The following is a 23,902-nucleotide window of genomic DNA, read 5'->3' as shown; positions in this document are numbered from 1 at the left end:
GTGATTGGCTGGCAACCTGTCCAGGGTAAACCCCGCCTCTCACCCAATGTTAGCTGGGATTGGCTCCAGTTGTTTGTATCTGAAAATTCCTAAGTGTGTGTAGCTGAAGGTGAAAAACCCTGGTCATTACCCTGCTAACGACAGTATGTATTAGTCACACATTTGTTGGTTTGAGCTTAAGGCTATGACTACATTTTCAGATATATTTCAAGCCAGCGTTGAAGAAAGTAATCATCAATAATCAAATCACGCGAACTAAATTCACATGAGATCTACAGTGCCCTGTTCAAGTTGTCATTTGTTTAGAAGCAAGCCCCTAAATGTTTTATAAGTCTTTCATATGCATCTTGTGTTTTTTGTGAAGAATTTTATACTGCATGCAAATTCATACAAGGATCCATCCGATTACAAGGTACATTGACAAGGGTTGTCACAATATCTAACAGTTTGACCTTTCACATTTCATCCTTTACCAAGTTTCACACAAGCACAAACTTTCCTGATAACACAGACAGCTGACGGGTGACAGCAAACTACATGTCTGTGACACTTAGACAACACCTTATATCTTTGCTGGAACATTTTAAATGATTTTGATGTCATTCATCTTTTCAGCCTCTTGATTGTTGGTTATGTGATGGACTGAGTTTTGTGCTTTGTGTGCTGCATTCTTTTGTTTAAAGGACCACACCAACTTCCCAAGCTCCCTGATCATGTTTTTCTTCCCTTTGTGTACAAAAAAGTTTCCAAATATTGAAAAAGTTAAATTGAATTTTCAGTAATAAAATGGATACAATTTAGTTAAAAATATATAGAGTGATAATCTACGTGTGATGAAAGTTTATTTAGTGTTCCAACAGTCTCTAAATGGATAGCAGACAGCCGCCAGCGGGATATGAAGTCTGTGCGTCATGATCCTATGATATGTATCAAATGCTTTCTTCCAAATTTATTTTAAAATGGTTTCACTCCTGGTGCACCAGATCAGTCCCATTTACACATTTAAAAGTCATTCATGTTCACAATGTTTTTAATCAGAACGATGGACATTGACAGACTGTGTGATGTCAACAACAACGAACTGACTCACATCTCTGATCAGAATCACTATTGGTTCAACACTCTCAATATGATACTGTATATATATATATATATATATATATATATATACTGATCGGATAACTTGCTGGAAAATGTTGGTGTAGTGTATGGTTTTGATACACTTTGATCTTGATCTACCAGTGTGTGTGTGTGTGTGTGTGTGTTTACTCTGCTGTCATTGATTGTCTGTTACCAATTTGGGATCCATTAAATCCAAATGCTCAAAAAAGGAACACACAAACAATGGCACAAGGTCACGAGGGCAATTCAGAGATCACCTTTATCAAAGAGTAGGTACATTGTCACAACCGCAAGCCTCAGCCCTCCCATATCATCACTGCCCTCTAGTGTTAGGAAATTAAAAATCTTAAGTGAAGACAGATTATTAACGTCTTTCCAATAGTAAGCACATAGCTGAAACAGAATCATGACCATTTATTTATTTAATATCATAACCCATGCTGAATTATTTAGTTTGGTTTGTGCTTTGGCCCATTAAAAAGTAGTCATATTGCTTCATGGACTTGATGTGCACCTCTGTGTTTCTTTTCTCTTCTCACAGGAGCTTGTCCGGAGCGCAGCAGGACGCAGAAGTGAGCAGGAGAAACCCAGAACCTCCTCCACAGGCTTCACCCTTGGCAGGCCACAGGCCCCTGACATCGGGGGGACCCTGGAAGAGAATGGCCCTCACAGCTTCGGTTTGTACATTGCTGCAAACATTAAAATAAGTCATACAGTGCACCTTCCAGCACTTAGTGCACTGTAAGATGTAGAGCCGGGACCCCTGAAAATGTGGACCCCTTAATGATAAGTGGCTTTGAAGTTTAAATTTGAATTACAGTTAAACAGTGTTCATTTTTCTGCACTGAACCACAGTGATCGGCATGAAAGTTTCACATAACAAAATCAACCCCCAAAGACAGTCTTGTTGAAGTCTTGTCAGATATTCTTCCACGTTCCATGAAAAGCCAGAACTTTTGTTGTGGCTGATTGTCCCCACACCATTTGCGCTGTTCTTTTCTCTCTTCATCTGTAAAGTTGCTGAAACCTGGTGTTTTTCCCCATTAGAGAACCATGTTTGCTTGTTGGACTGCATCGCGCTGGACCTACAAGAAATGGATATCTTTGCCGCAGAGCGTATGGCCTGTGTTGGTAAACCTCCCGACACCTCAGACCTCATCTTTCCTTCCTACTCTGTCCGTCGCACTGGAGAAAACCTGCTGAAAGACTGCTGCCGCCTTAAGCTGAAGTTGGAACGTAACCTGGACAAGTATGCCCTGTTTTTTATTATTTCATTGATGGAGAAAGTTATGGTCATTTTACAGTTAAATCTTGTTGAGGACTATGGTTCATCTCCACTTGTCACAGAGAGACTGCTGTGCAAACAATCCCACTACACTACAGTGCAGTGACTGTATTTGCTTCCTTACTGATTTCTTTCCATTTTTCTATAGATAACCCAGGGAAACACAAAATGCAGTTTTTTGATTTAATGTATTGAAGAAATAATGCAATTTAAATCTACAAGGCCAATGTGGAAAGGTGATTGCCCCCTCAGTTTCTAAATCAACCACTTCACCAAATGTAATTAATAATTGGGTTCAATGTCACCAGCCACAACCTGGCACGATTACTGCCAGACCTGTTCATCTAAACATCACATCAATGTGAAGTAAGCTACAGATGATGACTAACAGGTACATCAGAATAATATAATGGCAGATGAATAAATATGGGAATCTAACTAAAAAGAGGAAAGTTTTGACATATGCTCCTCATCACACTTCCCTGGTTCCTCAACACCTGACATGGACCATGTCAGAGCAGGTTTGACTCACCCACTCAGCTATATCTATAAGTGTTTGTGTGTGAGTGAAAGACCATTCTTGTTCTCTTGTATTGATGCCGTCAGGGAGATGAGCCATGCAGTACCTGACATGTCCATCCACGGCAGCCTGTCATCAGTCCACTGCTGTCTGGACCTGGAGCACTACCAACTGATTCGGGGGCTGCTCGAGAACAACCTGGCAGAACCAGTTGAAGAATTTTTGCGACCATACAACCTGCAAGACCCAAGCACCTATGTAAGAAAGCAGGCAACCACACGTACACTCTGAACAGCGACTTTATAACGACATGTTTTCCCAATGCTATTTCTCTCACTATTTTGTAAATGATATTTTGTACGCTATTTTGATTATTATCTAAATGAGAATCATCTATCTACAGAGCATTCATTTCATCGTCAAATTTTGAGTTGAGACCTATTTGCTGAGGAATTATGATGTTTTTATTTATTTTTTTCAAATTCCACAATTTTGAATTATTTGTCAGAATAAAGCTGCTGAAAGTGCTCGACACAGAGCTTATATTTCAAAGTTATAACAAATTTGAGTATTTATGCCCCTCGGATGCTTTTGAAGATTATATACACATAAATGTATACACACACAAGATATTGATATAGGTGTAAGTTTGTTGGCTGATGTCTCTTCAGACGGTGTTAAGTGGAGATGTCTACACTAACTTGTCCTTCCTGGTGGACATGATGGATGTCAGTCTGGAGCTCTTGGACAGCCCTACCCCTGCTGAACACAAACGCTCATTAGCGAGGTGGGCCTATTTTATCTTATTTTTTTCTCCACATCTATTAAATGTATGAAATTTTTGTTTTTAATTTATACAGTCATAATGTAGAGGCCCAAAAGTTCTCACATCTATGAGATGTATGTTTGAGCCAGATTAACTATTAAAGAGTACCTAAGACTTAAAACCTCAAAGTCTTTGTTTTAGTTCCCATTCTGGTCGAAAGTGTCAAATATGTGGGCAACTCGATAGCCGAGTTTTTGGGGTACCTCCCACTTCCAGGGCCCTGGCCTCTTTCTCTTTGTTCCCGTTCCATCTCTAACTGCAGTGGACCTTACCAACGGATCTCATGTGTGAAAAGAAATCTGCTCTGTCACCAGACACCAGGCACCCAATAATGATGTCACAGTGTACTTAAGCAGCCGGATCTACAGAGACCAGCTGCATTTTGGCCAGTTCACCCAAAACCTTTTATGGACTGTGTTGTATCATAGTTTAGAATTGTAAAACACACACTTATCTACAGTGAAGTGACAAGTAAATCTGTGTTTCTTTGTGTTTTTATTTCAAAGATTCGACTTCATGAAATCCAAGCTGCTCTTTGAGAGTTTATCCAATGGAACCAAGTCTATCAACTTGGTATCTCACTCGCTGCTTGCATTTGACACTCGGTCCACTGGGCTGAACAAAAGTACTGGTAGAGCTAATGGAGTGAAACACAACGCCTTTGACTGCATCCTTCAGCCCTCCAAAACAGGCACCAACAGGGCTTCACTACAGTTGGAACTCCATTACAGGTTGGTGGAATATTTCCAATCACCTACAGAGATTTTAGACGGTGTAAGGTAATAAATAATTGGTCCACCTTCCCGCAGGTCCACACGGGATTCCTCTTGCTTCACAGTGGTCCTCAACAACCTGAGGGTCTTTCTCATCTTTGACTGGCTCCATCTGGTGCGAGACTTTCTTCGGAAGCCAGTGGAGAAGGTGCTGGGAGGTACTGAGGTTCGCCATCGATGGCCCAGTAACACCAGTACGGACTCGGGCACCGCCACTACTAGCACCACCGGGGCCGTCATGCCAAAGACAGTCAAGAGTGGTGTGGTCACCAAGAGGTCCACAGTGCCAGTCATCCAGGACCACTGTTTGGAGGTCAAGATCAATGTCACAGGTCAGAGATGGATGATTGGTCTCACACCTGAATGACCTGGTTTTGAGAACTACTTCAAATAGGAACAATTGCTGTAGCAACATGGAAGTGATCAAGAGATGTTGAGAATATTTCTTGGAGCTGATGGAAGAACTTCTAAATGTGAACCTGTGTATCGATAATGTCACAATGTCATGTGGTCTCCAGGCACAGAGTTTGTGGTCGTGGAGGACTCGTCCTGTCTGGATACCAACGCGATCATTCTGAAAGGCACCACGGTCCTCACCTACAAACCCCGTCTGCTGGACCGACCCTTTTCTGGCAGCCTTGCAGGAATCGAGGTGACGTGTCCTGCTGTCATAGCAACACATCGTGTTCAAACATCAGTACACTGCGACAGTTCATCTGGATTCCTTCAATCAAAGGATCCCAGTCTCTTTCTTACATAGATGTAACTCTGTCACTTTGTTTCAAACCGTAGGTGTTCTCGTGTCGGCTCGGCAGTGAGCAGGAGACGGCGTTGTCCATTATCGACCCCGTCAATGTGCAGGTGGAGCTGTGTGGGAGTCCCACATACCAGAGCAGCTCGGGTCTGCTGGACGCCTTCAATGTGGAGGACATCCCACCACTGCTGGAGGTAAAGTAAGATGTATAACATGCTGCTGCCTCACAGTATGAGGACCAGGCGCCAGCATGCCCACAACAGCTATCTGATGGGAAGTGTGATGTAAATGTAACAGAATGAAGCCTACCTCTTATTACCTTCAAATCAAGATCAAAAAGTGAAAAGCACATTTAGGCAATTTAATTTATGCAATGGTGAAAAATTTGGCAAAATAAATGAAAAACTGTGAAAAATAATAATAACGGTTTTGGTTACTCTGTGTTTAATTTCATTTGGTTTCGGCGAACAGTTTTCATTTGGGTGCATCCCTAGACCAGACCGCGTGTGAAAATAAAGAGTAACAAACTAAGTGTAGAAATGCACTTACTAATAACATTTAAGTATTATTCACAAAAATAAAACACCCAAATGGTGTTAATCATGTAGGAAAACCTTTACAGGTGAAGTGGCTTTGACATGTCAATGCTTCTCTGGCAGATTCAGTTTCCTGCTCTTGACATCCGTCTGTCCTACAAGGACATTCAGCTCTTCTTGGCCATCGCCAGGTCCATCCCAACGGCGAGTGCTCCACTGCCACCTGACTCTGATCTGGTGTCAGAGACCAGCACTTCAGACACGTCCAGGCAACAGACGGAGGCACTCGCAGGTACAAGACGCAAAGATAGCTTCCCCAGTTTTAGTTTCTTTTGGTCAAATTCTACTCATTTGTTTTTTCTTGTTTTTTTTGTAAATTGTTAATGTTTTAGTCCAGTTTTCATTAGTGGAATCTGAGCTTCATTTTTGTCATGCAGTCGTCGGCCTGAGCACTGAGCGGGTGGGGAGCAACCTCAAACTCTTTATTATTATTGAGTTTTTCTAGGGATTCTTTTTATTACTTGGCCAAGGTGTTTAATGTCTGGCTGCCAGCAGGATTACTCAAAACTATTGTCCCTCCATACAGTAGGTGGAATAATAATATTTTTGAATTGAAGAGCACGATTTAGACAAGAACTTTACAAAAAATGAAAAAAGAGCTTGATAAGAATAAATTCATAACTTGATTTAATATATAAATAGATTTGACATGTCTTGACATGATTTGACATTTTTTACGTTTTAGAAATGTTGCTGCAATAGCAACAAAAGCCACTGAGAGAGTTGCCCACAGGTTTTGACATTTGCATGACTACAGTTTGGGGTGCCACGGTGGTGCAGTGGTGTGCACTGACGCCTCACAGGTTCAAATCCGGAGTTGGTTTCACTGGAGACCCTGCGAGTGAATGGTGGTGATGGGTAGACCCTACCCTGGGTTGGCTCCGGACACACAACTATTACAGAAGAAGCCGTGTAGATCATGGATGATTGATTTGAGTCGAGTGGTTGGTACAGTAAAGAGATTTATGAGGTTGTTTGTTGTCTCAGCAGAAGGCCAGCTGACCCGTCTACAGGACCTCGGCTTCAGGAAAGAGGACTGTAAGAGAGCTCTGATCCATTGTAAAGGTGAGTGACACCTTTAACACTATTCTCCAGATTAGATTTATCAAAGTCTTGATCATAATAGAGTATGATAATAGAAACATTTGTAAAGAGAGAGTACTGCGTCCCTCAGGCCAGCTGGATCAAGCAGCCACGTGGCTCCTGGAGAATGCTGAGAGCATAGCCGGCCGTCCCAAGGTCCAAGGTGAACCTGGCTCCAGCAGCCACTCTGCTCCTCTGTCTGGGGTGGAGGTGAAGGCTGAGAGTGTCTGCATCTGCTTCATCGATGACTGTCTGGACTGTGACATACCCCTGGCTGAGTTCACCTTCTCAAGTAGGTCTCTCCTGTCAAACTTATGATGAAATACACATTAATGTGCTCACCTTTCTCTAAACATGGAGTAATTAACACACATAACCACAGTGTCTCAGTCATGGGTGGTTCGAGTGAGTCATCCACCAACCAGATGGCCGGTGGTTCTATCCTCGGCTCCTGTCCGCGTTAATAGTCCCTGACGGCTGTGATCAGACTGTTTGTTATTCCAGGGCTTTATGTGCTGCAGCGCATCGGTTCCACGCAGGAAGGAAATGCCAGCTTCACTTTGTCTGGAGACTACTACAACAGAGAGCTGTCAGGTAATTACATTCACATTTAGCCTTTGAACATTTTTGCTATACAGGCATTTTGCAAAAATACAGAAATACAAAATACACCGTTGAATAAAAAAGACAAGACACACTGTTAAAAGCCCTGAAACAGTTAAATGGGGTGCAGGATAAAAACAAGTTCTGATAGGAAAATAAAAATACAAAATCAAGTGAAGTTACGGTCTAATGTACAAAGTATTAATGATTAATGTGCTGAGAAATATGGATACATTTAGTCTAGTTGAAGTAGATGACTTCCTACCGTACCTCATGAGTCTGTTACTGAAGGTGCTCTTCAGTTGGTCCTTTGTTTTATGAATCAAGTGTCCATGACTCTCCTCAGAACCCAACCACAGACCTGACTTTTCTGATTTTGTTAAGTCAAAGACGACCGGACCTTTGCCAAAACACATGAGAAGCCCAAAGTTGGATGCTAACAGCACATTCTCTGATCAGATCAGTTTGGTTCAGATGGGTCCAGTAGTATAGGTGTGGTGTGTGGTCCTGACCACCACAGAGACTGCACAGTGAAACATGTCAAAAGTGGAGGGGGCAGCATGGCACAAAGGTGCGGGAGAGAGGACAGTTAACCGACAGGCACAATGAAAAGATGACGTCAAGTCTCAGGAAAGCTTTTCAACATGACACACTAGAGTTTGTAAGAAGAATAAAGTGAACACTATGACTGACCTTGTTATGCAGAGAATGTCTCCTGACTGGTCAAACTGTGTGTGTGTGTGTGTGTGTGTGTGTGTGTGTGTGTGTGTGTGTGTGTGTGTGTGTGTGTGTGTGTGTGTGTGTGTGTGTGTGTGTGTGTGTGTGTGTGTGTGTGTGTGTGTGTGTGTGTGTGTGTGTGTGTGTGTGTGTGTGTGTGTGTGTGTGTGTGTGTGTGTGTCTCTGTCTCTGTCTCTGTCTCTGTCTGTCTGTCTCTCTGTCTCTCTGTCTCTGTCTCTCAGGCTGGGAGCCCTTCATCGAGCCCTGGCCCTGCTTCCTGTCTTGGCAGCAGCAGGCCGCTGGCCGTCTACACCCACCACGTCTCAAGATGGGGGTTCGAGCCAAACAGAGACTGGACATCAACATCACCTCGGTGCTGTTGGGTGAGTTGTGGCTGGAACATACCTGTCATCAAACAAATCAGTCGGATCACTCTGTACCTCTTGGTTCTTTTTTCCAGTTCAAGTGTTAAATATGTCTTCATGCGCTCCTCTCAGAACAATACAACACCACCAAGAGCTCCTGGATCGCTGACTACTGTAGTGAGGAGGAACACAGCCCTAAGGCTCTGCCCCCCATGCCCTGGATGGGCTCATCAGTCGACCCACCCAGCTTCGGACAGAGTGAGTGTGAGGTTCACTGAGTGTCACAAATCATGACTTTTGTAAGAAGTTTGGATCAGGCCCCCAGAAACTGGATAATGCACCTAGAATGTAAGTTCATGATGTAGACTTATTGTTCAGTTTACCGTTTGTTCTAGTCAGTGTCCAGAGCCATAGAAGATACGATGCAGCAGTTTTCACAGTTTGAATACTGAGTCCATTTCTGTTTAAATTGATGAGTGACTCCTCAAGGACAAGCATGTGAGCTGCTGTCTAGGTCTCACAGCCCAAGATGAGGGAAGTGCATGACTGTCAGAATTGATCATACACTCCTGACGTCTGTATTGAAAAATGTAAACGCAGGCTTGTTTTCATTTCTGTCCCCAGCAGACGTCAAACTGTCCAAGCGTAGGCAGCCATTTGTGCCATATGCTCTGCGCAACCACACAGGATGCACCATGTGGTTCGCCACTCTGACCACAACCCCCACAAGGTAATTATAATGTAACTATCTACTGTATACTGATGTACAACTTGTACAGACTGCAGTTACAGCATGTGTGACCGACTCAACAGCAAGTATTCTAAACTCCAGCCCGACGGTGCATTGACATGGACCAATCAAGTTGAAGTAAACTGTGGGTCTTAACTTGCCATTGGGCCTCGATTTCAAGTGGCATCTAGACTAGAGTCTAGCTTGCATGTGATGATTATTATTATTAGAAGATGAAGATCATCCATGTGACCAGATTAGATGACTGGGTCAGTGGTAACAGCTTAGTATACATGTTGATGTATGCTTGTTACTAAGCATGTCACCTTTCCACTAACACCATCCTGAGAACCGAAACAAGCTATTCTAGTTCTCCATCTCTGAAAACACACAAGTACAAACTACAGCAGGAATGAAGACATGGAGACAAAGTGGAATTAACGTCCAATTTCTCAGCTAAAGCTATCGACATGTTCCCCACAGAGTGGCGTTGTCACACAGCAGCAGCGCAGACTCCATCTCAGACGTCCACGGTCCAGGAACTGATGACACTCACAACGTCAGCCAATGGAGGGAGGTGTTGCCTGGGGAGGAGATTCCCTTTGAGTTTGAAGCCAGAGAGAAACTCCGCCACCGGTACGGCTCTTGATGGAGCTGTTGTCTGGTTCACCATTCATACTGGTTTGATTAGCAACGCTAATAATGGGAATGGTTGTTATAAATAGATGACGTGCAAGCGGAATCTGCACACTGTTTTAATGACAAGGTTAGGGTTAAGTTAGGTATGACTGAACACGCAGGAGACAGAAATGTGCCAGTGCAACAAACGTACCATTTTCTTTAATGGAGTTAATCGTTGATCATAGTTGCAGTGAAACGTAGTGTTGTTGTTGTTCAAAGATTGATTGTGTGTCACTGATCACTTGTCGCCTCTGCAGACACACTCATGAGCTGAAGCTGCACCAGCTGCTGGTGAGGGTTTGTGGATGGGAGCAAATCAAACCAGTGTCTGTGGACAAAGTTGGTGTTTTTTTCCGTTACGCAGCCCCGGATAGACACAGCTCTTCCAACACTGTGAGCATGAGTCAAGATCCATGTTGATCATCTGAAGGGTTCTTAACAAATGCGATTTGAGGTGAAAATGTATTGTTCTCGCCCCTTTTCTGCAGGTTGGCAGTCCTATTAGCAGGACCAACATCATCCACCCACATGTTTACGTAAGTCCTAATATCAGATCAGTGAGTAATCATTGAAGGTAAGAATTTACAATAGTCATGGTTATTGTTCACAAGGAAGACACATAGTTTAAAAGAGTGTAAGCCAAACCAAAAAATGGGTTAGGGTTAGGGTTAGGGTTAGGGTTATGGGTTTTCAAATGGAGTCTAGAACATGTAAGAGGCCTATAGAAAACACGGTAGAGATGGAATTACATTCATCATCATAGTGTATGAACTCAGCATGATGTACAACTTTCATAGTGTTTCCTGCAGATCTTTCAAACTAAAAGCCTACCAGAAGAGATAGATCATTGTCATTATGGATTCATCGGCAGATTTTCTTTACATTTTTTGTACATGTTGTGTAACATATCAGCTTATTGGAAAATGCCAATCTCAATTCATTAGAGTGCAGCGTGACGCCATCAAAGTGCCTGAAGCTCATTTCAAAGTCACGAGACAGCTGAGTGTTTAAAAAAAATCTATTCTATTCATCGACTAATCAACAAATTCAGTAATTGTCATTTGTCAATAATTTGAAGTTACATGTTTCATTGACAACAGCTGAACAAAGAGTAATTCAGTAGTGAAGGTTTGTGCAGCAGAGACTTGGTCTGTGTTGTACTGATGGACAGTGCTGAGGAAAGGACAACAGGTCAACATGGAGGACATTGAGGAAGTGTAAGAAGACCTGAAGGGCTGGATAAATATTCTGTAGCTTTTCAAGGCAGACCAGTGAAAGAACACAATTTGTGACTGATGTATGAATCTAAACTTGTTGGTGTGAATCTTGGCCCCTCAGTTCTCAGCCCTGCCCCCAGTCAGAGTGGTGTTTTCCATCACGATGGAGGGCAGTGCCAGGAAGGTCATCACTGTGCGCTCTGCCCTCATGGTGAAGAACCGGCTGGATGTTCCTATGGAAGTCAGACTCGACAGTCCCTCCGCTCCTGACAGTAAGACACTGCTCCATGTTACAGTTTCCATTTCATTTTGTGGTCTGTGATGTCACTGGGATGTTACCACAATATCACAGTCATCACAGCAACTGGAGTTTGAAACAAAGGATTTTGGGTCTCAACTAAAACACTTGGCAGTTGACACCTATGACTTCCCATAATTCTCAAAAACACGTGCCAAATTTGAATTCGAACAGATGATTTCTGCTTAAAGGAGACATAGTATGCAAAAATCACTTTATCAGTGTTTGTGTGTATCTGTGGAGCCTACCGGCCCACAAACTGTGAAAAAAGACCACCCTGTGTTTTTTTTTGAGCTGGCTAAACCCTACAGCCTGGTTCTGAACAACTGGGCCATATTTCTCTCCCACTGTGATGTCACAGTTGGACTCTTCTGGGGGTAACCCCGCCTGCAATCTGAGAATCTCCACTTCTCTGTTGAAGGGACGTGAAATTCACTACACATTGGTGTTGACCAATTACAACAGACCGGGCCAGCTGGCCAATCAGAGCAGACTGGGGTTTATCTGGAGGTGGGGCTAAAAGAAATCCAGGCATTTCAGACAGAGGGTAAAAAGAGGAGCTACAGTAATGGGCAATATGAGAACACTGATGCCTTTTCTGATCATAGAGCATGTAAACCCAAATTAAAAGTATGAACCTGAATATGAGCATAAAATGTCTCCTTTCATTTTACTTTATAGATTATTCTTTTCTCTCATTTAGTTTTTTGATTTGTATTATAGTCCTGTTATTCATACCATATAATTTATTATGTTATTGTATTGCATCTCATTTTGTGTCTGTTTTGTTAGAACCGGTGGTGCTGCCTCCCATCCTGCCTGGTCAGGCCTTGGCAGTCCCCCTCCACCTGACGTCCTGGCGGCTGCAGGCTCGGCCCAAAGGCCTGGGCTTATTCTTCTGTAAGGTTCCCATCCACTGGACCAGCGTGGAGCGGCAAGGGGAGATCAGCAGTAGTAAGAGGGAGTGTCAGTCAGCAGACTTCAATGACAACCTCAAGCATAACTTCAGGTAAACCCCTTCTCCAAATGTTATTGTTACCATTGCACCCAGTGCAGTGAAGAAAAAATCTCCATGAAGAAATGCCATGTTAGTAAGAAATGAAAAGTTTTGAAAAGCTAAATGCCAGTAGCGGTAAAACAAATCTACAAGTTGGTTGACATCTACAGTGTTTCAGCTGGGATGGAGTCGGAGCAGCAGAGGTGAAGCTAGCATTCGGACCAAAACAATTTGTGAGCCGCTACTCTTATCGATCTGGTACTTTCACAGTACTCTTATTGGTTCTTGTTTCCAACCAATAGAATGGAATAGACAATGTTGAACAGGCCGGTCCACTCTCTGCCATCGTCACACGGAGCCGTGAATGTCTGTCTGTGCTGTGTGTCAGTCCAGTGATAGATAGATAGATAGATAAATACTTTATTCATCCCAAGCTGGGAAATTCTGGTGTAGCAGCAGCACGTTTCACATAGCACACAACACACACTAAAAAATATATACAATATTTACACAATAAATTTTAAATATTCGAATTGCCAAAAAAAACATAGAAATTAAGAGTAATAAATTCACAGAATTTACATGAAGTATTGACAGTGGAACAAGGTCTATTTGTCAGCCAGAGGTGAGGTGTTGTACAGTTTTATGGCTTGTGGCAGGAAAGATTTCCTGTAACGGACCTTGTGACAGCGAAGCTGAATCAGCCTATTGGAGAAGGAGCTCCGCTGTCTGTCCAGTGTGAGGTGGAGAGGATGGTCCGGGTTATCCATGACGGATAACAGTTTGTTCATAGTCCTCCTCTCCACCACATCTTCAAACGCGTCCACCTTGCTGCCTATTATGGAGCCAGCTTTCTTGATCAGTTTGTTCAATCTGTTCGTGTCGCTGGCTCCGATGCTGCTCCCCCAGCAGACAACAGTGAAGAACAGTACACTGGCAACAACAGACTGATAGAACATCAGCTGGCCATGCCCCCAGCACAGCACACGGACACACCCTTCATCAGGAATGGGAATAGCGAAAAGTCATCATAGACGAACGCATTCATTTCTTCAATACCGTTAGCAGCACCAATAACGTCTTAACTTATTGATACTATCGTCTTTCAGAATTTAGCGCCGTGGCCTGTTTAACTAAGGGGTTTCTGTTCCCATCCATAGATAAGACAGAGCCCAATCTCTTCTCTTTAAAAAAATATATTAATAATTCAGGAGCAGTAGTCAAAATCCAAACACTGATCTGTAAAGAGAGAGTGTGTATTTAAAATTCATAACTGAGAAAAGCAAGGTGGTCCTTCTCTGACGTTATCACCAAAAACAACAACCTTGCATGTGCCGTTTGCTGCTGTCGACAGGCTAACAAACCCTTCTGTGTCAGTAGCCTCTGAACTTTTATCCACCAGGGCCTTTTTCACAGAAACATTTAACAAAATCTGACAAGCAATCAGGTTCAATTTTATCCAATAAACCAGACATACCTGGAGGACAGTATACAACATCTAACATCCTCCTGCTGCCTTGTCAACAGGCTTTTTTCAAACAAGTGTCAGAGTGTAGCGTCTCTGAGCTTTTACAGATTGTTAATGCATCTCTTGTTTCAAGAGTCTTCATCCAACCGCTCCTCAAAAAGAACATATCCGGCCTCATCAATATTAAACAATTTTAGGCCGATATAAATCCTCCATTGTTGGCTAAAATAATTGGAAAAAAAAATGTTTTTAAACAATTAAATAACTTTCTGGGTATTTCTGACACAGCACTCAGCTGGTTTAAATCCTACCTAAAAGACAGATTTGCAATTACCTATTGTCACAAAGAAGTCCCTAAGCTGAACAAAATTACATGCAGAGTTCCCAAGGCTCCATCTTGGGGCCTCTTTTGTTCAACATCTAATTGAGACATAGGAGGGATGTAGAGGCCAGGACTAGAGTTTAGACTGTTTATAGATTAGATGCAGTTCAACATGCCAAATTCAAAGTCCATCACAGTTTCTGTATGTGTGTGTGTGGTTCTATAACAGTAAAGCACAACAGTACAGACTGATTAGGAACAGATAATTCAGCAGATGGAAAAGGCAAATCTAAGTCAAACATATGCATCTACAGAACAACTGACAAAGAGCCAAATGGCAATGTATATAGGTTTCAATTAACGTTCAAACTGTGCAACATATGATAGTTACTCACTACTCCACAAGCATTTCGTATACGATACAAAATTCAAAAGTGGTGGAAATGCACGTCTTTTATGGTGTTTGCGAATGGGCGATGCAAAATGGCTCGACAGCGCTCCCTATCTGACAGTTAATCAGATCCACTTCAAACTTAACACATTTCCATGCCGATATTCATTTTTTATCATAGTGTCACCTTTCGGTGATGGGAAATTTTTTGTTTTACACTTTGATGCTCCAAGTAGGATGACCAGATCCACCTTAGACCTTGATTATGCTTCACCTTAGAGATTGTGAGGTTTCGTTAAGAGACGATGACATGGCAGCATGGCGAATTTCAAACAAATAAACTGCTACAACTCGACTCTAAACTACTCTGAGCAGGTAAATCAGGTCAACCTAAAATATGGGCCGAAGAATCTTAAGACGTTGATTTTACGTAGTGAAGCTTTTCAGTTTATTTCATGGCAAAGAATTCTTCACCATGAAAATTGAAGCTGTTTTTGTGGGGTTAAGGGTGCTTGTGGCAAGATGGCTTGAAAGAACTCCCTAGACAATTTCAAAAATGAAGCCACTCAAGACGGTTTCACCTACATGTATAGAATTTGAAGGGCTACACGTAAAAGGTCAAGTCAAACTCTTGCAACCATGACGTAAACCTAACAGGAAGTCAGCCATTTTTAATTTTAATGTGGCAAAAATGGCTAATGAAGGGGTCGCACTTTAACGAACTCCTCCTAGGTGGTTAATCAGATCCACCTCAAACTTGGGCAACACGTTGAAAAGTCCTAAACGATGAAACAACACTCAACGTTTTAGTGTACATTGAAAGGCGTGGCTGTGGTGACGCATGGTTCGCCATGAAACAGGAAGTTGTTTTTTAAGGTGTTAGGGATACTTCAACACGCACAAAAATTGGTACACGCATTACAAACTATGTAGTTTAATCTGAGATGGGTCTATTGCAAAATTGCTCCATAGCGCCCCCTATGCATTTTCAATCATTAAGCCCCTCCTTACATTTCACCTACATGTACCAAATTTCAGGGGCACATTTATCATCCTAAGGCTTTGCTGCTATCACCTAAGCCCAACAGGAAGTTGCCAATTTTTAATTGAGTTTGAAAATTTAGGCTCAAGACAGGCTTCGCTGACTGGAAATGTGTGGAGCAGGTAAAGTGCCTGATGGGAGAAGGCAGCCATCAGATGAACTCAACTCAAAAACAAATTCAAATTCAGAGCATCAGCAAAGGCCAGTGTCCGGCAACAATGCCGCGGCTGCAGCATGCCCTGATGTGCGGGGAGGTGCGAGGGCCCAATCTTTGCTGATTGCAGCTTTAATTTTTAGCTTGTCTTTATTTTCTTAATGTTTTATGACTGTTTTACTTTGAATTGCCCTGCTGCTGAAATGTGCTACATGAAAAAAAGCTGCCTTGCCTTGTCTTCCTCACAGGTGATCACAATTTCCCTATTTTTTCTTCATCTTGCAGGTTTTGTGTGGTCATCAAAAAGGAGAGCTACCCAGACCAGCAGCCTGCCAAGAGAGTTTCTGGAAGTGCGAAGCAGATCTACCGACAGCCAGGCCACACCGTCTACCTGCTGCCCACCATGGTGCTGGCCAACCTGCTGCCGTGTGACCTCAACTTCTACATCAAAGGAACATCCATCAAAGGCTCACTGAAGCCGGGAAAAGAGGCCATCCTCCATTCAGCCGACACCTCGCAGAACGTAGAGCTAGGTCAGGACTAGCCAAACCTTATTCACTGGAGTTTATTGCCTAAACATTGAGTGAGTTTTCTCTCCTGGTGCTAACGATCTGTCCTTTAGGAGTCCTGCTGGAGAACTTCCCCTTGTGCAAAGAGCTACTGATTCCTCCTGGGACACAGAACTATGTGGTACGCATGCGGCTGTATGACTCCAACAAACGTCTGCTTTGCCTCACCATCCGCATAATACTGCGGGCACAAGGGGCACTGAAGATCCTGATCTCTGCCCCCTACTGGCTGGTCAACAAGACTGGTAATGTTGTCTTTGCTCACTCCAGTCATTGCTTTATGTTCTACGTTCTCTGTTATCATTCCCTAAAGCCAGTTTCCTCCCTCAGGTCTGCCATTGATTTTCCGTCAGGACAACGGTAAGGCCGATGCAGCTGGTCAGTTTGAGGAGCATGAGTTGGCCCGAAGCCTCAGCCCATTGCTGTTCTGCTACACGGATAAGGAACAGCCTGCTATGTAAGTGTGCCAGAGACCAGTGTTCTTATTCATCTTTCCTTGCGTTAAATTTTTCCCCATATATCGTGATCCCAGGTGTACTATGCGGATCGGGAAAGGAATCCACCCAGAGGGAGTTCCAGGCTGGTGCCAGGGCTTCTCTCTGGACGGAGGGAGTGGAGTCAGGGCAGTGAAAGTGATACAGCACGGGAACAGGCCTGGCCTCATCTACAACATAGGCAAGTTGATACATTCAGTACAAATATGCAGCACTAACCCCACGCTCCTTCACAGTAACATGTCGGCGGTTACGCCACCTCTCACTCACATACAGTGGAACACCACTCCGTTCTTCTTATCGCTCTGTATAACGTTTGTGCCCCCTTGAACAATCCTGAAGCCGGGTGCAGCCACGCTGTTGTGCGGGATATGGTAATGCAGCCACGTCTCGCTGATGCTGTATTCCCTCTGGGTCTTGATAAGTGTCTTAAAATAACATTTCACAAACAGAACCTAACCATTGCCGTAGTCACTGTTCAAACGTCTGTAAAAGAAAAACACAAAGAGCAAATAAAAGGTGGTTAAAGGGGTAAACACTGGGAGGTGCTGCAACAGGCTGCCACCGCACGGTGCAATCTCACCGGAGGGGCAGTGGATGTTCAGTGTTACAGTTTATTGCACAGAGGTTGTTCTGACCCAGTTTGACTGATTTAACTGTTCATCAGAGCGATGGCCAGCTGGAAGAACCTGTTCTTGTATCTGGCTGTTTTGGCCTACAGTGATCTGTAGCGCCTGCCAGAGTTGGAACAGGTTGTATCCGGGGTGTGATTGGTCTGCACAGATGTTACCTGCACTTTTCCTGTTTTTGGACACGTACAGCTCCTGAATGGAGGGCAGGTTGGCACTGATGGTTTTCTCTGCAGTTCTGATTGGTGGCCGATGTAAACCAGACAGTGATGGATGACTGCAGAGTAGAACTGGGTCAGCAGGTTGAAGGAAGTACATCCTCTGCTGGTCCTTTTTGATGATGTTGTCTGTGTTGGATGTCCACTTTAGGTCCTGAGAGATTGTGGTTCCCAGAAACCTGTAGGTTTCCACAGCAGACAGTGCAGTTGAATATGGTGGGGGGCAGTGTTAGTGGGCTCCTCCTGAAGTCCACTGTCATCTCCACATTTTTGAGCGGGTTCAGCTCCAGGTTGTTGTGACCGCACCAAAGGACCAGCTGTTCAACCTCCCAACTGTACGCAGACTCGTCACCGTCCCGGATGAGGCGGATGACCGTTGTTTCGAACTTCAGGAGTTTGACAGACAGGTCTCCTGAGGTGCAATTGATGTTGTAGAGGGATAAGAGCAGTGGGGAGAGCACACACCCGTAGGGGGCGCCAGTGCTGATTGTCCGGGTGCTGGATGTGATGTTTCCCAGCCTCACTTGCTGCGTCTGTCAGGAAGTTTTGTGATCCAATGACAGGTGAGCTGGGAGAGTTTGGAGTGGAGGATGTCTGGGACGATGGTGTTGAACGCTGAGCTGAAATCCACAAACAGTACCCGTGCGTTGAGGTAGTCAGCCAGTTGACGGTCCTCTGGAGCGGGGGGGGATGGTTTCCTGGAGCTGGTGATCTCCTGTTGACTTAAAATCTGGCCTTCAACTTGCCACTCTGACCTCCTTTCTCAGTGTGTTTCTGGCCTGGTTGTACAGGATCCTGTCCCAACTCCTGTAGGACTCCTGCTTTTGCAGTGAACCAGGGTTTATTGTTGTATGTGCAGAAGTTTTTTGTCGGCACACACATTTCTTCACATGTATCAGCAAGTTCGTCCAGGTCTGAAGCAGCAGCCTCACAACACTCCAGTCAGTGCAGTCAAAGCAGACCTGTAACTCCAGCTTTGCCTTGTTGGTCCATCTCCTCACAGTCTTGACTCAGGCTCAGGTTTGTATTTTAGGAGTTTGTGGCTGCAGTTTTCCTCTGTTAAAGTCCCCAAGAACAATGATCAGGGAGTCTGGATGTTTTTAAGTTATCTGGTCAGCCAGGTCTTGTGAGCTTCACTAACACAAGCGTGAGATGGGATGTAGACACGGACCACAATGAACTCCTGTGGTGTATCAAACTGTCTCTAAGTGAGGGCTGCTTGACTTCTTCAACACTGTGACATCTGTATACCAACCTTTGTTCACGTAGAAGCTAAGTAAGCTTCCCCGTGTTCTTCCACTTAGTTCCGTGGCCCAGTCCACTCGGAGGAGCTGGAAGCCCGGCAGATGGAGTGTGTTGTCCAGGGTGTGCTCACCGAGCCAGGTTTCAGGGAAGCACAGGGCAGAAGATCTGCAGAAGTCTGTGTTTGCTCTGTTGAGGAGCTGCAGTTCAGAGATGTTTCAGTTTTCAGATGTTCATTGGAAAACGCCAGAAAAGTTTGACCTGCGGAAAGTCTGAGGTTTAATACTTCTTCTTTGCTGAATGTTATTAGACAGGCTTCCATCCCCTCCATCATCTTGGAATTTCATCTATCCTTTCTTCTATTTTTAATGCACTTACATTAATTTTGTTATTTGGGTATTTACATGTTTTAGGCACCCCTTCTACTTGTAAAACACAATGTAGGTCTGGACGATTTGGAAAAAAATCTTGTCACGATAGTTTTTTTCATATTGGTCGATGTTGATATATACAAATCACTCTTTCTGTCCAGCATAAAGGTTCATTTTTACTCCTAAGTGAGATGTGAAGATATCATGAGGTTCATTTTGGTTCAAATATTTATATCTGTCAGAAGTTGAACATGACAAATGTACTGTAGAGCATTATACAACTGTATTTCAAATAAATAAAATGGGTATATATAATAAACTAAAATCGTAATTCAGAGCAGTCAAAAACTTTCGGGAGAAAACACTCAATTTGTGGGTCAACTCCAAATAAATAAAATAAGATCTTAATTCTATATTATAAAAAATAGAATCGTATAGCTTGCAGGTTTCACAGGAGAACACAAACTAAATTCTATGGTCAGTTCTTACAGATATTAATACAAAATAAAATCTCACTATATATTTTCCTTTGTATAGATTCAAACTATTTTAAATTGTCGGGAAACAAACCCACAATAAATGGACAACTTTGACTTTGTGGGAACATGTTTGCAGCTTCTTTAAATAGCCAAATTATCTCCACACTACCCAATTCCTCTCACCCATCATTTAAACGATGTCCTTTTCTCCCAAACATTAACGCGTGAGCTGCTGCTCCTCTTCGCTCTGTGCTGTGCGTCACCTAACCTGACGTGATTGGTTCAGCACGGCACTATTCTCATTATCATTGGGTGTTGTCGTGTTGTCTGTCAAAATATGGGTGGAATGAGTTTTGTCCACGTTGTTACGACCGTGTCTTATTTTTCTATCGAGGAAAAGTTATTTTGCGATAATTATCTTTATTGTTTCATCGGCCAGCTCTAACACAATGTCATGAACTGATTGACTCATCCAGACTTTACACCAGGTGAAGAAGATTGTCAGAGAATTGTCCTCTGATGACATTTGCAGAGCTGATAAATTCAAAGACTGTTTTTCTGAAAATGAAGGTAACTGATGCAACAAATCAGGGGAGGCCATACAAAGACATCTTGGCACTTTCAAATGTCATTGGTGTGTCATAGTGGCTCAGGGGGTACACACTGATCCGAGGGTTGGTGGTTCAATCCCGGCCACTGCAGTCTGCACGCTGAAGGGTCCTTGAGCAAGGCACTGGACCTGAAATTACCCCTGGCAGCTAGGTGCCATCAGTGTGTGACTGATGTCGGGTGAAGTGTGAACGTCAAGCTAACCGCACAGAGGCTGTAGGAAGGAGTGGTGGTGATATTAGAACTCAAATATATTTGTTGCTACTGTCATATAATAAATAAAGATTGTCTATATTGTATTCATTCATGTTTTCATTGTGTCTGATCCAAACAGGAATCAGTGTGCAGAAAGGGAAAGGACGCTACAGGGACTCTCACATAGTGACATTTGCTCCACGCTACCTGCTGGACAACCGCTCCACACACAAACTGGCCTTCGCTCAGAGAGAGTTTGCGAGAGGAAAGGTAAGGAATTCACTTTTACAATCAACTGTTCGCCTGTTCTTCCTCCTTCCTACAGGTTAATCAGAATCAGCTTTATTGGCCAAGCATGTACAAGATACAAAGAATTTGACTTACGGGGAAAAAATATATATATATATACTGTATATATGTATAGGTATGAATACAAAAGGAGAGCAATTAAGTTGTCGGAAGAAACTAGTGCAAACATGCTGGAATAAATATTGATAATAAACAGATCACTGTAATAAACTACTGTAATAAATATGGAATATGTGTTGTAGGGAAATATTGACGTAAATACATTGTGGCAGACGTCACTAATAAATCCATTTGTCTCAGGGTACGGCCAACCCAGAGGGTTACATCTCCACCCTGCCTGGCTCCAACGTCGTCTTCCACTGGCCCCGCAACGATTACGACCAGCTGCTGTGTGTGCGCCTCATGGACACACCCAACTGCACCTGGTCCGGAGGCTTCGAGGTCAACAAACTCAAGTCCTTCCACGTCAACATGAGGTACAACAGGTTTTAATTGTAACTGGGGATTAAAAGTATAAACATAACTTTCTACTGATCTTTCTGAATAATGCATTCATAGTTAATATGGTCCTTGCATTATGACACGAGCCAGTCTTCATTTCTACCAAACAATATTGTTGTTGTTTCTCATCATGTCATTTTTTACGTCTGCCTCTATGTTGTGCTGTAATGACACTGTGTACTGGGAGTTCTCTTCCATGTTGTAGTCACAGAGATGGCTCTTGGTTTGAACAGGGACACACTGGGGAACTGTTTCTTCCTGCGGACAGAGATCACTCTGAAGGGAGCCACCTACCAGATCTCCTTCACCGACTCTGACCAGCTGCCTCCGCCCTTCCGCATTGAAAACCTCTCTGAGGTGAGCCACTTTGAAGTTAACCACTAAGTTCAAACCGTGCTTTCTGTCTCACTTCACTCCTGGCCAAATACTATGTAAAGTGGGTGTTATTATTTTGCATCTATGTTAAAAATTTACAGCCAAAATATATTGACAATCTGTTGCCAAAGAATAGATGTGATAGAATCCATTGTGTGAATCCCTCCAGGTGCCTATCCAGTTCTGGCAGCATGGTGTGGCTGATATCCGGCTGCACACTGAGGTGAAGGCAGGCGCCGAGCTGGACTATGCCTGTGATGAGCCCACCCTGCTCCCCTACCTCACACTGACTGTGAAGGGAGCTGGATCCTCCGAGGTCACAGCTGACATGAACTACTTCAGAGAATACAATAAACTCTACTATGAGAACTTCATCTACATTGCAGCAACACACACGTTCACAAAGTAAGGACCAATGTCATGACTTCATCATTTTTTGTCCTGACATTTTCTGGCATAGACATGTTAAAGCCATGAAGGTAATGGGCATCATGCATTTGTTGCAGGGTTGTTGAGAAAAGACCTGTTGGGAATAAACGTCCGGTAAGCTGTGCTGAACTGGTTCTTGATGTGGACACCAAGACTCAAAGAGTCATCCTGAAAAAGAAGGTACCCAGAAGTCATACCATTGCGTGTGTACATTGTTAAAATTGAACAGCTCGCCCACGATCTGACAGCAGCAGATCTCTGTGCCAGCCCACGTCAGCCCATCCTCCTCTATGCATTTGATTGGTAACGCTCTATCAGCTGCTTTAGCTCATCTACTGTTCCTGTTCAAGCTACTTCCTACTTTGCCATCCCACATGAGAACAATCAAGCTGTTTGTGTCCGCATTTCAACTTACCCTGCTGCTCGCCATGACGACCCCCGTCCTTGGCAGATCAACTGCATTATGGAAAGTAACCCCATTATGTCGGCTTTGTCCCTTGGAATCCACTCTTGGAACACCCAGACCTCCAAGGGCTGACACCTGCATCGCTGATTGATGACGTCAGTTTGGTCATAGTCTTGCGGAGAACGCTGGGAAGTGCATTTACAGTCTCCACTTGGGATCCATTTTTCTTTCTTTCTCCTGCTGTTGAATTTGAGAATCCTAGCAGCTACTGTAGAGAGGCATCCGAAGTTAGTGTGCTGAGACAACCGACTCCTGTCAAACTGCTACCCTGAGCTGGGAAAAGGCTCTAAAAGCTCTCTGGTGAAGGAACATAGAAGGATAGGTGTGCTCTCCCTATCTCAGGCCTTCCACATAGGCATGTGGCTAAGCTTGGTGCAGAGGTTCAAATACAGGATCGATGAGTGCCAGGTGATATTTATTTTTTCTGATGATCTTCTATACCGGGCCGAGAGTAGTGTCTTTCTTTTCAACAAAGAAGAACCCTGCTGCCACCAGAGACTGCTGCTCATGATTTGTTAATATACCTCTCCATGGCCTCACTTCCTGGACCAGAGAGTTTGTACAGGCGGCCCCCGGTCATAAGGTCTATGTGGACTGAGCCAGAGCCCGAACTAGATCGTGATAAACAGAGGGAACTGAGGAGAGGTCAGGGAGATTAGGAGATGGCTTGTTGGGGGCTGATGTGCAGAGAGAGGTAGAGAATTGTTGCTGAAACGGATCTTAGCCTGGAGCTTAGACGCCAAACAAACAAATCCTGGACAGAAAACTGAGTTAGTGCAGAGAAAAACACAAATTAGATAGTCAAGAATTAGAATTAGAAGTCAAGTTTGCCGTGTACATAAAATAAATATGTAAATACCACAACTGGTAGAACGATCTGGCGTAGGGGTCTGTGCAGGGGTCTTTAGCAGCTGCACTCCCTGCCTCACTTTCCACAAAGGCCATTGGAAGAGTAGGGAGATGTGTTCTCCCCACCTCAGGCTTTCCACGTATGCATGTAAAATGGCTGGGAGGTCCCAGATAAAACTAAATTAATTTTGACCATAGTGGCCCTGACTTATATTGCATTAAT

General features: G+C 43.6%; 1 protein-coding gene across 5 annotated transcripts in view; it reads left to right on the top strand.

The window, feature by feature from the left end:
* The window catches only part of vps13d (vacuolar protein sorting 13 homolog D), a 56,737-nt gene that overhangs the window by 20,269 nt on the left and 12,566 nt on the right, over positions 1-23,902 (top strand). For 2 of the 5 annotated variants that reach the window (XM_047330787.1, XM_035644452.2), the window contains exons 26-54: positions 1,664-1,799; positions 2,170-2,371; positions 3,014-3,185; positions 3,599-3,714; positions 4,260-4,484; positions 4,563-4,858; positions 5,045-5,178; positions 5,319-5,474; positions 5,940-6,108; positions 6,867-6,941; positions 7,051-7,251; positions 7,464-7,553; positions 8,522-8,662; positions 8,777-8,902; positions 9,269-9,374; positions 9,858-10,010; positions 10,313-10,448; positions 10,544-10,591; positions 11,394-11,544; positions 12,363-12,579; positions 16,230-16,477; positions 16,567-16,758; positions 16,844-16,970; positions 17,046-17,188; positions 20,890-21,020; positions 21,360-21,535; positions 21,794-21,917; positions 22,105-22,340; positions 22,442-22,544. In XM_047330787.1, coding sequence (XP_047186743.1) covers positions 1,664-1,799; positions 2,170-2,371; positions 3,014-3,185; positions 3,599-3,714; positions 4,260-4,484; positions 4,563-4,858; positions 5,045-5,178; positions 5,319-5,474; positions 5,940-6,108; positions 6,867-6,941; positions 7,051-7,251; positions 7,464-7,553; positions 8,522-8,662; positions 8,777-8,902; positions 9,269-9,374; positions 9,858-10,010; positions 10,313-10,448; positions 10,544-10,591; positions 11,394-11,544; positions 12,363-12,579; positions 16,230-16,477; positions 16,567-16,758; positions 16,844-16,970; positions 17,046-17,188; positions 20,890-21,020; positions 21,360-21,535; positions 21,794-21,917; positions 22,105-22,340; positions 22,442-22,544 — 4,530 coding nt within the window. Of the gene's footprint in view, positions 1-1,663; positions 1,800-2,169; positions 2,372-3,013; positions 3,186-3,598; positions 3,715-4,259; positions 4,485-4,562; positions 4,859-5,044; positions 5,179-5,318; positions 5,475-5,939; positions 6,109-6,863; positions 6,942-7,050; positions 7,252-7,463; positions 7,554-8,521; positions 8,663-8,776; positions 8,903-9,268; positions 9,375-9,857; positions 10,011-10,312; positions 10,449-10,543; positions 10,592-11,393; positions 11,545-12,362; positions 12,580-16,229; positions 16,478-16,566; positions 16,759-16,843; positions 16,971-17,045; positions 17,189-20,889; positions 21,021-21,359; positions 21,536-21,793; positions 21,918-22,104; positions 22,341-22,441; positions 22,545-23,902 lie in introns of all 5 variants that reach the window. The other 3 variants (XM_035644455.2, XM_035644450.2, XM_035644451.2) reach the window with 2 other exon arrangements.

Source organism: Scophthalmus maximus, chromosome 3 (assembly GCF_022379125.1).
Source record: "Scophthalmus maximus strain ysfricsl-2021 chromosome 3, ASM2237912v1, whole genome shotgun sequence".
Taxonomy (NCBI): domain Eukaryota; kingdom Metazoa; phylum Chordata; class Actinopteri; order Pleuronectiformes; family Scophthalmidae; genus Scophthalmus; species Scophthalmus maximus.
This window is presented reverse-complemented; position numbering and strand designations above follow the sequence as displayed.